The 12457-nt window shown below is 43.0% G+C and overlaps 1 protein-coding gene across 2 annotated transcripts in view; it reads left to right on the top strand.

Annotated features, from left to right (window-relative positions):
- Positions 1-5175, top strand: part of NVL (nuclear VCP like) — a 47065-nt gene extending 41890 nt beyond the window's left edge. Inside the window, exons 22-24 of one of the 2 annotated variants that reach the window (XR_003753665.2) lie at positions 1317-1387; positions 1733-1851; positions 4858-5175. Coding sequence is in view for 1 of the 2 variants with exons in the window: in XM_029047147.2 (XP_028902980.1) it covers positions 1317-1387; positions 4858-4902 (116 nt within the window). In the remaining variant the exon portion in view is untranslated. The remainder of the gene's footprint in view (positions 1-1316; positions 1388-1732; positions 1852-4857) is intronic. The other variant, XM_029047147.2, reaches the window with a different exon arrangement.
- Positions 5176-12457: the final 7282 nt, after the last annotated feature.

Here is a 12457-nt window from a genome sequence, read left to right on the forward strand (position 1 = left end):
GTGAGTGAAGACACTGGCAGTGTTTCCTTTTAAACTCTCAAACTAAGTCCTTAAGTGGGTTTCATCATCTGGGAAGGTGATTAGGATCATTCCTCTTTTTAAAAATTTCTCAAGGAAATGTCATTAGACTGGATTATAGATGAGCACAACCTATTAGGGGGTTTGTTGGTGAAAATGGTTTCAAAACAGAAGAATTATAAGGGTAAAACACTGTATTAAACACCTGGGAAAGTACAATATAACAATAAACAGGCACATTCCATGCCCACAAGATACTGTCAAGGAAAGCAGGTTCATACTGTGTGTAACTGGGAAGAGATTATTCTAGGTCTCTTTTGTATCTTTTAACGAGAGCTTGTTAAAAATCCACTTATGGTAATGGACAGATACTCCTGACAGGAGAGATTACTGAGATTGTTACAACAAAAGCACCATGAGGAGAAGCAGAAAATAAAATGAGGAAAGAGAAAGAGTCAGGTCAGCCTTGTCCCAGAATGTTCCTAAGAGCTAAAAATTAGAAAGCCTGTTTAACATCTTTATATCTTTTGAGTAATCGGTTTGTGGCTTCCTTATCCAGTCAGAGCCATTCTCAACTGGGACCATATCGTATTAACAGACTGTTCTGTCTTTCCTCCTCACCACTCACTCTCTTACACAGTACCAAGACTAAGTCTAAATATATGTCATTTTAATGAATGACAGGGTTTCCCAGATTAACTTTCAGTTCACTCAACCCATGAAAACCTAGTCATTCATTAGCAGTAACTTCAAAAAAAATGTAAAACAAGATTTGTAAGGATTCACAAGGGGATTTTTTAAGTAACGTGATTTTTGTATGAAATTTGAATATGAGTTTGAATGAATCATGAATGAGAACTTCACTTAAGTTCTCATTCATTCAAACTTATATTCAAATTTCACACAAAAATCATCATCAGTGACATTTACTGAGTGCCCATCATTGTACCTGAAACTTGGGGAACCATGCAGTAGAAGCAGAAGGCACAGCTCTTTGCCATCAGAGAGTTTACTAACATGAAAAGATCAGCAGACAAATTTATGAGTACTTTCTCAGTGTAGGCACATTGCTTAGTAGTGTCCTCTTACAGAACTTCATTATGAACAGGTAATGTATCTGCTAATTCTGTTGTATCGTACTCTTCCAAGCACTTAGTACAGTGCTCTGCACATAGTAAATGCTCAATAAATATTGATTGAGTAACTGATTAATATTTCTGATGAAACTCAGTTTTTAATTATGACCAGTATGTCAGCATACTGAATTGGTATGGGTCTGTGTTTTTTTTGCCCCCTAGGAGAAATCAAGATTGGCCAAAAGCATTTTCAGGAAGCTTTTAAGAAAGTAAAATCTTCAGTATCAAAAAAGGTGAGGAGGGCTTTTCCGTGGATTGTTTGTGTGACAAGAGTTATGGTCAGTGGAATTGTCATGTTGAATTGGGAAGTAGAACTTCACTGTTGTGTAATGCTGTTTCTCATAGAGAGCCCCAAAGTGTTTTTGAAAGCACCGTGAAATGAGGAAATTGCTAATGGCTTGCCTTTGCAATCAGGAAATAATGCCCATAGCAGGATCAACTCCAGAAGTCAGGAAATGGAGTTAGCAGAATTGCAGATAGAATAGGAATTTGACCAAATCTGGAATCAGGGCTCAACTCTTATAAGAATTGACTTTCAACCATGTTGCACCAAGACTCTACTAATCCCATTTTTGCAGGGGGGTTCTTGAGGAAGGACGGTTGAAAAAGCCAGTTCATCAGAGTGATTTGAACCAAGACAGATTCAGATCATGAAAATTTGAGTAGCCAGACATAATGAGATTTGCTTCTCTAACTGGTAAGTCTCCAGTTTTTCAATAGTTTTCCTCATTTTTTCCAAAGTAGCCCCAGTCTGACTGGCCAGGCATTCAAATAAGATTCAGATTCAGATGAGCACCACCTCTTGTCAACATTTTCCATAATACTCAAAATTTACCCTCTGTCCCCATCAAAGTACTAGTCAGTTCAGCTAATGTCTCATCAGATTACAGGCTGGATTCACCTGAACTAAGCTTGTTATCTAATCTCTAGTGACTTATACTTTGATTGAAATGAAGTAGAAATAATAGCTTCACCTTTAGATGGGAAATGGATTAGGAAATATCACTGATTCACCTTGGGTTTTTTTTTCCCCTCAAGTTGGATAACAGGTTTTATATGTATGGTCCTGTTCTTGATGCAGTTTACAAAAGATAGAAAGTCTTGTGGTGAAATGAAATTGGTGCATTGTCTAAAGCACAAAAGTAGCAAAATGTATCAATTAGCTGTAATTATTAAAATCTAGTCCCAGGTTTCTTGCTGTTTCTAGTCCCTCAGATGAAAGAGAATGCTATAAAATTTATATGGCGCCTGTTCTGTTTCATCTAAAAGAACATGTTTATTATCCCTATTAACTTTATAATGTGGGGTATTAATGTATGTTGTAGATCATTTTCCATTTTATTTTGTAATTAGCATTCCCTTTCATTTTGAAATTCTTGATTGAAAAATTTTTTCCAAAGCCAAAATTGCATGCTTGAATGGAGTGGCAGAGGAGGGATTTCAGAAATCTCATGGTCACAGTGTTGTTTGATAGGCGTCTTAAGAAATGTTTTCTCATTTATTGGAACCGTAAATAAGCAACTAGTACCTGCCCTTTTTTCTTTTTAAGCAAACATGTCGCATTCATTGAAATGGGATGAAAAGCCCACTACTAAGAGTCCTGGTATTTTTTGAAAATATGATTTAATAGATTTAAAATAGTCTAAATTGTTGACAAAGATAAAGGCTGTACAGACACTGAAGCAGAAAATCTTTTTATTGTTGGAAAAGTTAAGAACTAGTTGAGCCACCTATTTTAGTGCAGCTGGCCATTGTCGTTAAACTCTCTCATGACTTACTTGGCAGATAGGCGCAAGAGTGGGTCAGCTACAATATTTTCACTTGCTCATGACTCCTGTAGCAGCATCAGAACAGTGGCATCAATTATTGCCTTTTCCCCACAGCCTAAGTTTGGGAGCCCTGGACAAGTGCACTGGGCATGTGGACTCAGTTTCTCTCAGAACTAATTCTTAATTCTTCCTACAGTCCAGCCTCATTCCAGGGGAAGGAGCACACTTCTGAGGATAGTGGGTGATAACCGCGTATCTTCTGGAAACCCATTTTGTTAGGCTGACTGCTTGGGATCTGTTGCCTGAATTTACCAGGAAAGAATGGTCTTTCTTCCCCATTTCCTCCTTGTCTGAATTCAGAAATCTTTATTCTCACAGCTTTAAACTTCATTTCTTTTACTACATTTAGTGTAGTTTTCTAGAGTAACCTAATCACTCCGGGACAAGAAATGAAGTTGATGTGATTGAGCTTTGAAAGGCCCCAAATAATCCAAAAGCACACCCTCTTCCAGCTCTCTGAACATGTTTCACATCTCTCATCAATGGTACATCCCCTGATCAAAGTTACTTCCACATCACAAAGGGCAACCATTGATCCTATCCTTGAAACCATCTGTTAATGACTTTTCAGTCTAGCATGCTCACTGGATCCTGGAACTTGGAACCTCTTGCCCATTCCATTCCACCCTTCCTCCATCTTGTGCTTGCTTGATTTTACTGAGATCAAAGACCTCTTCTTCCTCCCCTCCCTGCCAACCACTTTTATAATGTTCAAACTCAGAGACTCCCCACTCGGAGACTCCCCCAAGAGATATCTAAGTCTGTGTCTGTTGAAAATACCGTTTTGAATTTGGTAGCTCCTGGAAATTCTGAGCTTAAAAAAATGAGGATGGGTGAGGTTTTATATAAGAGAAAACAAGTGGCTGTGATTAATTGGGAGAGGGAAAATGAACAGAACTTTCACCATAAACACAGAGTTTTTTAAATGGGTGAGAGCAGGTGAAGGTCAGTTAATGTGTCTAAAGAATGCCCTTTACGAGCTGGAAGGAGAGGAGGAGGGAGGGAGAGAAAGGAGGGTAAATGGAAACTTGGAGAGCACTTGGGGCTGATAGTAGACCTGTGGGCTGAAAGGAAATTTGGAATCTACTGTTTGCCTGCTCTTCCTCTGTAAACGCGCAGGCTGCAGACATTTGGGGATTTTGCCCTGGGCCAATGATCCCCAACTCTTAGTTTTGCCACAGCCCGTGAGAAGCTATCATTGTGAAAAGTGATATCTACTGCATTGAGCAACATCAGTGTGTAACAGGCGGGGGCTATAATTTGGAGGGGTTCATAGTTTTGATGGGAGAACAAGTATCGAATCCCCATCTTACAAATGAGGAAACTGATGCCCAGAGAAGTTAAGTGACTTGCCCAAGGTCACAGAGCAGGCAAGTGACAAAGTTAAGATTAGAACATATAGAACACAGGTCATCCGGCTCCCAGGCATGTTCTTTTTCCACCACCACACCCTGCCTTCGAAGCCTTATTAAAAATCACATCTCCTCCAAGAGGTCTTCTCCAACCAAGCCCTCATTTTCTCTACTCCCTCTCCCTTCTGCCAGTTGCCCTTGCACTTAGATCTATACCCTGCAAGTACTTGATATTCACCCCACCCTCAGTCCCCATAGCACGTACATACAAAGCCATAATTTCTTTTAATTTCTGCCTCCTGTGGATCGTAAGCTCCTTTTGGGCAGAGAATGCATCTACCAACCCAGATGCTTAGTACAGTGCTCGGCACTCAGAAAGTGTACAATAAATACCATTGATTGATTCCACTAGGCCACACTACTTCAAGGTCTAGAAGCCTGAGGAAATTCTTTCCCCAGCAGTTGCAACCTCACTTAGACTAACTCTCACTGGTTTTCTGTTTTCCTCCCCGACACTGCTAGGATCGAGTGATGTATGAATCCCTGCGGCAGTCCCTGAGCCGGTGATATCCAGGACCAGGTGATCTCCAAAGGAAAACGGTGACATTGTTCCATCTCCAAAGAAAAGCGGTGATATTGTTCCATCAGGGACACCCGGCACCAGCTGGGCCGGGGACACCCTTTCCCTCTTCCCGGCCCCAGGCCCCCAGGGGAGCATTTTAACACCAAATGATGAGAACCAACTGCAGCCGAAGCTTCCTCTGGGAGCCAAACAGAACCTCCTCCAGAAGCAGGCTGTCATTTCACTTTTGAGAAAAGTAAAAACTGAACTGAAAGCAACCCCTTCTGAGGTTTTTTAGATTTTGTTTTTGTTTCAGGCCTCTAGTAGTACCCGATGGAGTGAGAGTATCCGTTGGAAGTGAGTAACCTGCGTACCTCAGGAAGTCCAGGCCATGGCTTCTAAAATGGTCAAGTGTAAGCGGACCGACAGGTCACGTAGGGGTGGTGGGTTGCTGTGGGGTGGATACAAGCTTAGCAACCCTTCAGAGGAGCCAGTGGGCATTCTGGGATTGACTGTCTCACCTGCAAGATGACTACACTTTTCTGGGAGTGAAAGAGCTGAAGGGCAGAGGAATGATGGCCCATTGGGGCCTCCCTGAAGCTCTCTGCTCAATTGCCCAACCCCTGAGACCTGCCAGCCTACTGGGTGGGTATAATATGCACCTGGTCAGCTGGACTTGGCTAGGAAACAGCTTGGAAAAGGTTTTGTGTGTTCTGGGCATGATAAGAACATGTCAGCTATGCCCAGAATATGGAGAACAAAAGGAGGGAGCTTGAAGGAGAAGAATCGAGGAGTGGGTGCTCTTCGGGTAACGTGGTCTTGGCTGGTACGAAGTTTCTTTCCCTGACTGTGCTTGAGCAGAACCCAAAGAGAACTAAAGCTCCTCTCCTCTCTCCCTCTAGAAAGCACACAAGAGTCACATTAAACAGTGGGTTGGTTTTGTGTGTTAATAAGATCAATATTGTTAACTTTATAATTGCAGTTGATAATAGCCATCAATTCATTTGACTCCCCACCCAGGAAGAGGTGAAATCAGCAATTAACACTTGGAACAAATATTCCAGCTGGTATGAGGAGGGAGCACAGCTCCATAATGTTCCTTCATCTTGCCTGCCACTGTCTTAAAAAAGCAATGAAAAAAACAGAATCAAAGGAAAATTTGGAGTAAAGATAACAATACCCCAGGTGACCAGAGACAACCAAGGGGGGTGAAGTGAAGTTAAATTTGGTAATCTTGGGAGCACGTTAGTCTGGTGGAATCCTTCCCTGTTTTATCCTTGTGAGATAGGTGTGTGTTTGTTGCTACAGTTGCCCTAAAGAAAAATGATAAGAGGTCAAGTTTACCCAAGACTTAAGGTAATTTTATCTCATCTTTCCTCTCAAAGCAAAATTAGAGTCTTTTAGTGATCTTGCTATGAGGTGAAGCCACCCCAGTCCATGTAAAGAAACAGGTCAGCACTTGTCAGAACACAGTTTAACTTGGGGGAAGATTTGGCCTGGAGGGAATGATGTCACCACTCCCTATGCCCAACAGACTGGAACCATTTGGATTTCTAAATATGTTACTGAGGTAGTGGAGTGAAAACCTAGCTTCCTGAGTAATTGAAACCCCTTCTTGGGCTATGGCAATCAGAAACACTTCCTGTGATCTTTCCAGCCAAAGTGGCCCAAGACATTGTTTTTCTTTTCCCCCAGATGACCTTATCTCTTAGAATAGCCCTTTAGGTAGGACTTGTAGCTAAGCAAGCTCCCAAAAAGGATTTCTCCTAAACTGCAATGTTTTATTTGGAACCTGGAGCTTTATAACTCTTTTGACATGTGAACTTGCCTTTCTGCTCTAGCAAATCCTAAGGGACCTTTAACAAACCAGAAGAGAAAATCTGGGGGGAATGAATTTTTCTCTTGAGCACTTTGTGCAGAGTACTGTAGTAAGCGCTTGGGAGAGTACAATACAACAACTAACAGGCACATTCCCTGCCCCCAACAAGCTCAGTCTGTGGTCGGGGGGAGACAGACATTAATATAAATAAATTACAGATATATACATGTATATACTATCTGCAGAGCACTGTACTGTGAGGTTGGGAGAGTACAGTAGAGTAGTGAATAGAATGAAATGGGCCAAGACATTTTTTAATGCAAATATTCCCTTTAGGAAAGTTTCTTTTCCAAAGATTATCAAATGCCCAGCAAGCTCAGGCATAAGTTATGAGACTCCTGATCTCAGGGTGATGGGTTTGAGCCCCAGGTTGAACATGATTGTTTCAAGTACTTGGTACTGTGTGCAGAGCATTATAAGAGCTAAATAAATACCACTGATTGATTGAGTAACCCATGATGCCTTGGAAATGTGGAAATTTCCTTTCTTACAACCTGTTTCCCAGCTTCTGAATTTATAGGACAATAGCCTTGTCGCTGGACAGGGGGACTAAGTGGCTATTAGCAGTAACTGGAATTTGACCACTGCACAACTGAATTGTATTTGTAATAACAGGGTCTTAAGTCTTCCATCTCCAGCCCAGTTACTCCTTTAGTAAGGATGATTCATCAGCTTCCCTCCCAGAAGGGGATCCAGGTAATGCCTGAACTACTTTACAATAAACAGCCAGAGTACATCTAGCTGGTCTTTAAAAATGAAATTTCCAAAGATTATTAAGCCCTGGGAGCAAGAGGGATGTAGAAAAGGAAAACATGGCTTCCCCTTAGGGACACAGAAACCTTCCAATAAGCACAGTTTGACTAATGACTGTAAAGTAAAATAGACCAAAATCATGGTGTTCAGACTTGAAATCCTCAAAAGAATTTAAAAATAATCATTTTGTAAATCACCCAGCATTAGGCACCATACAAGGTTCATTAGGCTTAACTCCTGCCCTGTGGAGCTTAAAATCTAAAACCAACATTACACCAGTTTAGAAACAAGGCCATTATGTCCCAAAGAAAGGGGAAGTGTGCTCAGTAGTGCGGTGTGAAAAGGGAGTTGAGCTGCGCTCCTGGGGAAATTGAGCATTCCCATTTTTTTAGGGAAGGCTTCCTGGAGAAAATGGGGTTTTAAGAGCTGCTTGAAAGGTGGGAGAATGAGAAGTGGGGTGGCCAAGAGTATTTCAGGCTGGGTTATAATCTGGGTGGATGCTTGACGAAGGATTGGTTCATATAAGCCCAAGCTTCAGTTTGAGTTTGCATACGGCTCTTACCGTCCACACTTTAAGGATTTATTTCTCCGAATAAGTGTGAGTAATAGTTGCCAACCTTCACTTGCATCCCCTCCCTGTCTCAGATTTTGGGTGGGGGATCATGGTTTATTCCCTTCCCAGGCCATTTATCCATCCAAATAAATTTGGAGATGTGCTCAGGCAAGCTTTGGAAATCCTTCACTCATCTACCTCACAGGAGAGAGCAAACAGCTCAACTCTACAACTTGGTAATGACTTTTGAGTTAACAAGCTGGAGTTAGTATTTCTTAGCAAGATGAAGTCACGCCCTCTCTTGAAGAATGTGTTTGAGGATGTCTTGTAAAGTTGCAATACTGTACGTTACTGACATTCCCTATACCCTTTCAATTTTCACAACCCAAGTTTCTAAATATGTTTTCCTCCCTCCTGCCAATCTTCATTTGCTTTCCAAGCACAACTGGCAGCGACAAGCCTGAGGGTCACTGTGCAAACCGCTAGCACTCAAATCAATTTCTTCAGGTACGTTACTGTTCCTGAAGTCTTCGTTCCTAGACGGAGGTTCACCTGTTCTGCAACATCTTTCTTCTAATGATCTGCACACAGTAAGTGCTCAATAAATATGATTGAATGAATGAATGAATAGCGGTCTCACCCTCACTGCCACTGAGTATGCCACTCTATTCTCTCGATTTAATAGATGAAGCGGGGTCCTAGAACAGTGGAGTGATGGGCCAGGGCACCCAGAAACCCAGGGGCAGAGGGAGGACTAGAACCCAGTCCTGTGGATTGCAGAGCCTTGAAGTGTAAACACTTCACATGAAAGGATGAAACAGGAGCCTTCCTGACTAGGAAAGAGTGTTCCTGGAACCGGTACCGTCTCAGTCAGCTGAGATGGCCTCATCCCTTTCAAAATAGGTACCTGTCTGAGTTTAGGAGACCAGCTCCCAGCCATCAGGCTTGCCTGCCTGCTGGCTGAGAACAGACCATATCAGGAGGTGGTTTAGTTGTCATACAGGAGTGCTGTAAGGGAAGGGACAAAGGGGGGCATTAACAAACCAACCCGACGCAAGGTGGGTTGCAAGGTTGAACCGATTGTGGAGGCCAGGGGTGAAGGTCAAAGCCATATGCCCCTTCCCCTAAAATGCAGACCTCCCCGGATCCACAGGGGAGCACTTACTTTCTTCCAGGCACTGTACTAAGCACTGGGGTGGGTACAAGCAGATCCGGTTGGACAGAGTCCCTGTCCCACATGGGGCTCACAGTCTTAATCCCCATTTTACCGATGCGGTAGCTGAGGCACAGAGAAGTGAAGTGATTTGCCCAGGGTCACACAACAGACAAGTGGCTGAGCCAGGATTATAACCTAGATCCTTCTGATTTCCAGGCTGGTGCTCTATCCACTATGCCACAGTTCGCCGAGTCTCTGGGGGAGGAACATGTTTACTGCAGTGCACATCTGTGGCTACTTCAGAAGCCATGGCTGTTCTGGAAATGTGGCTTATGACTACTACTGATAAATGCCTGAGCTGAAGCAACAGGTGGAAACAGCAAAGCAGGCATATTCTGGCAGAGTCCAAGATTCCAAATGGGTGAATGTTCAACTTTACTAGTCGGGAATGTCAAGATGATAGCCAACGTATATACATTACAGTTCCCATAAACTTCCTGAGGTTGGGAAAGCAGGTTACTCTTTGGGAGGGAGTAAGTACCCTGCCTCCCATTGTTTCTCAGTTTCCCTATGGAAGTTAGCCTTTCTCTAAGGCCTTTACAGGTAATCTGAGGTTACCAAGTAGCAATAATTCATTCTACTTTATGGAGCAACCCTAATTTACTTTACTTTGCAAATTATCTCATTCATTTTTCCTTGCAGTTTTCCTCCTTACTTAGCCATAGTGTTTCTGGGTGTTTTAAGATTCCAAAGTTTCCATTCAGCAGGAGTCTTCAGGCAAAGCTTTAATCTAACAGACAAGGAGAGTATGGTCTCCTTCTAATCCTGCTGTATCTTCCCATTTTTGAGCAGATGAGCAGCCCTTCACAAGTGTATTTCCTATTGTGCATCTGGTCTACACTATCCTATTTGTAAGTAATACTTTAATAGAATTAAGCATCCTCTGTTGCCTACCTTCCCTGCCCCACGTAGAATTGCCTCGATTCCCTCCCTCCACCCCAACCTCAAACCTGACTAGCTTGCTCCTCAGTAAATTGCCCCACTGTAATTAAAACTTGCTCCATCTGGTTCTTACCTTTCCTCATGTTTATGTAGGGATTTGGAGATAAACAAATTGAGAGCAAAATGTCTCTGTGGGGAAAAGACTGCATCCATTAGGGATGCAGGATATGGTGCCTTTTGTCAGAAAAGCTCTGCCCAGAGTGTATGGTTCCACCAACCAGGAGAAAGTCCTACAGGAAGATTTTACGATGTGACTCTAAGTTTAGCTTGCCCTATAAAATTGGAGCAGGACAAGGTGATGTTTGGGTGCAGCTTGACATTTAAAATCATTCCCCAAAAATGTCAGGTGCTTTAATCAATGCTTTTATAAATGGGGGCAAAGTACATGGGAGATCTTGTCTTTAAGATTCCTTCACCGGGCTCTGCGGAAGTGTTGAAGAGCATCAGGACTATATTAAAATTTGGTCTGGTTTGCAGTAGACAGTGTGGCCCAGTAGAAAAAGCCTGGGCCTGCAAACCAAGAGACCCAGTTTCTAATTCCTGTTCTGTCTCTCTACTGTGTCATGCTGGGGAAGTCACTTAACTGCTCTGTGCCTGTTCCTGGAGCTACATGATAGTTGCTCTCCCTAGTTCTTTGACTGTGAGCCCCATGTGGGGCTGGACTTATGTCTGATCCAATAATCTCAAATGTGCCCTAACATTTAAAATGGTGATCAAAACCAAAAACCTTAGTGCTGTAATTATTTGTCATGCCTCATGACAAACTTCTTTTGATGTGCTCTAGACCAATAAATGTCTACCACTAGGCTTATCCTAAGGGCCATTCTCAGATGACTGAACTAGGGGGTGCCACATTTATGTTGGTCTGTGGGGTCCTTGATATATGTGTGCACACATGCCCACAAAGACAATCTAGTCTACTCAACTCTCAAACTTATTTTTACCATTGCTAACCTTAGGGAAGTCACCTCACGGGTTTTTTTTGTCTCTTCATGTCCATCCACTATTTTTGACCTTAGCCCTCGTCTCCACCTCTGCCCAGAAATCTCAGAGCACAGGAGAGAGTGAGGGGAAAGCGCAGGCCAACACCCAACTCGGCAGGGTGCAGCTTCCCCACGCCTGGTACATTCCCTGGTCCTTTAGAAACTCATTAAAATGGTTGGCAAATGACAGAAGTTGGTTCCCACATACTTCTTAGGAGGAGGGCAGGGCTCCTGAAACCAAAGAGCAAGTCTAAACTGCCATTTGAGGCAGGGAGCTGACCCAGGGAAGGAGTTAGCTAAAGTGGAACAGGTCCAGAAACCCAGAAAGGGGGATTCCATTGTTACCAATAGGCCTGGCCTGACTTGCTCACCTAGCTCTAACAGAGCCACAGCTGGAGTTCATAAGTGACACCCAGCCTGGATCTGGGATAACATTTCACCTGGTAGTATCTGCTGGGCAGAAAGCTCAGTATTTAAACAGTAGTTTAGCTTGGCTCATTTTGGGCAGGAAATACCTGCTAAATCTGTTGTCTTGCACTCTCCCATGTGTTTAGTACAGTGCTGTGCACAAAGTAAGCACTCAATATATACGATTCATTGGGTGATATGGATGTGCAGGAAGCCAAAGGAGGAGTGGGGAGCTATAGACCTACGTTCAGAAAGACACATTGCTCACTCTCCACAACCCTTTGGGGAAAGAACAGAATAGCCCACTGCAGCAGTCACAGTCAGCAAATTAAAACAAGCCTGCATCTCTGGAAGCCAGTAAGGTCATGAACCAGCAGAAAAACTGGTGAACTCTCTTATAAAGGTGGCAGAGACTTGCAAGCTGGTGTTTGCCATTCATAAAGAGGGATGGAATCTACAAAGGCGGCCTGCTAAGGAGAATTATTTTGGAATTTATAGTGACAGAAGAAAGAGAGCTCTTTGCAAAGCTATCAAGAAGAGATGAACCCATTTTAGGGCAATTAACAGGTAGGGCACTTGGACTCTGGCCAGAGCAAACATTCCCCTCTGGATCTTGGGGGAGGGTTTTCTCCAGAGTTGAAAGGAGCTGCTGGCTTTATTTATGAATAGGTTTGTGTTTGACTTTGCAGACAAACTGCAACCCCCCAGGGGCCTTTTCCAGGCAGGTGCCTCTTAAACAACAGGGCTCCTGACTGCCAAAACCTGAGTGAGGTACACTCTCCTACTGACATCTGGAAGCTCAGGCTGGATAAGTTGCCTTTATACC

Source organism: Ornithorhynchus anatinus, chromosome 19, assembly GCF_004115215.2.
Source record: "Ornithorhynchus anatinus isolate Pmale09 chromosome 19, mOrnAna1.pri.v4, whole genome shotgun sequence".
Classification (NCBI taxonomy): Eukaryota; Metazoa; Chordata; class Mammalia; order Monotremata; family Ornithorhynchidae; genus Ornithorhynchus; species Ornithorhynchus anatinus.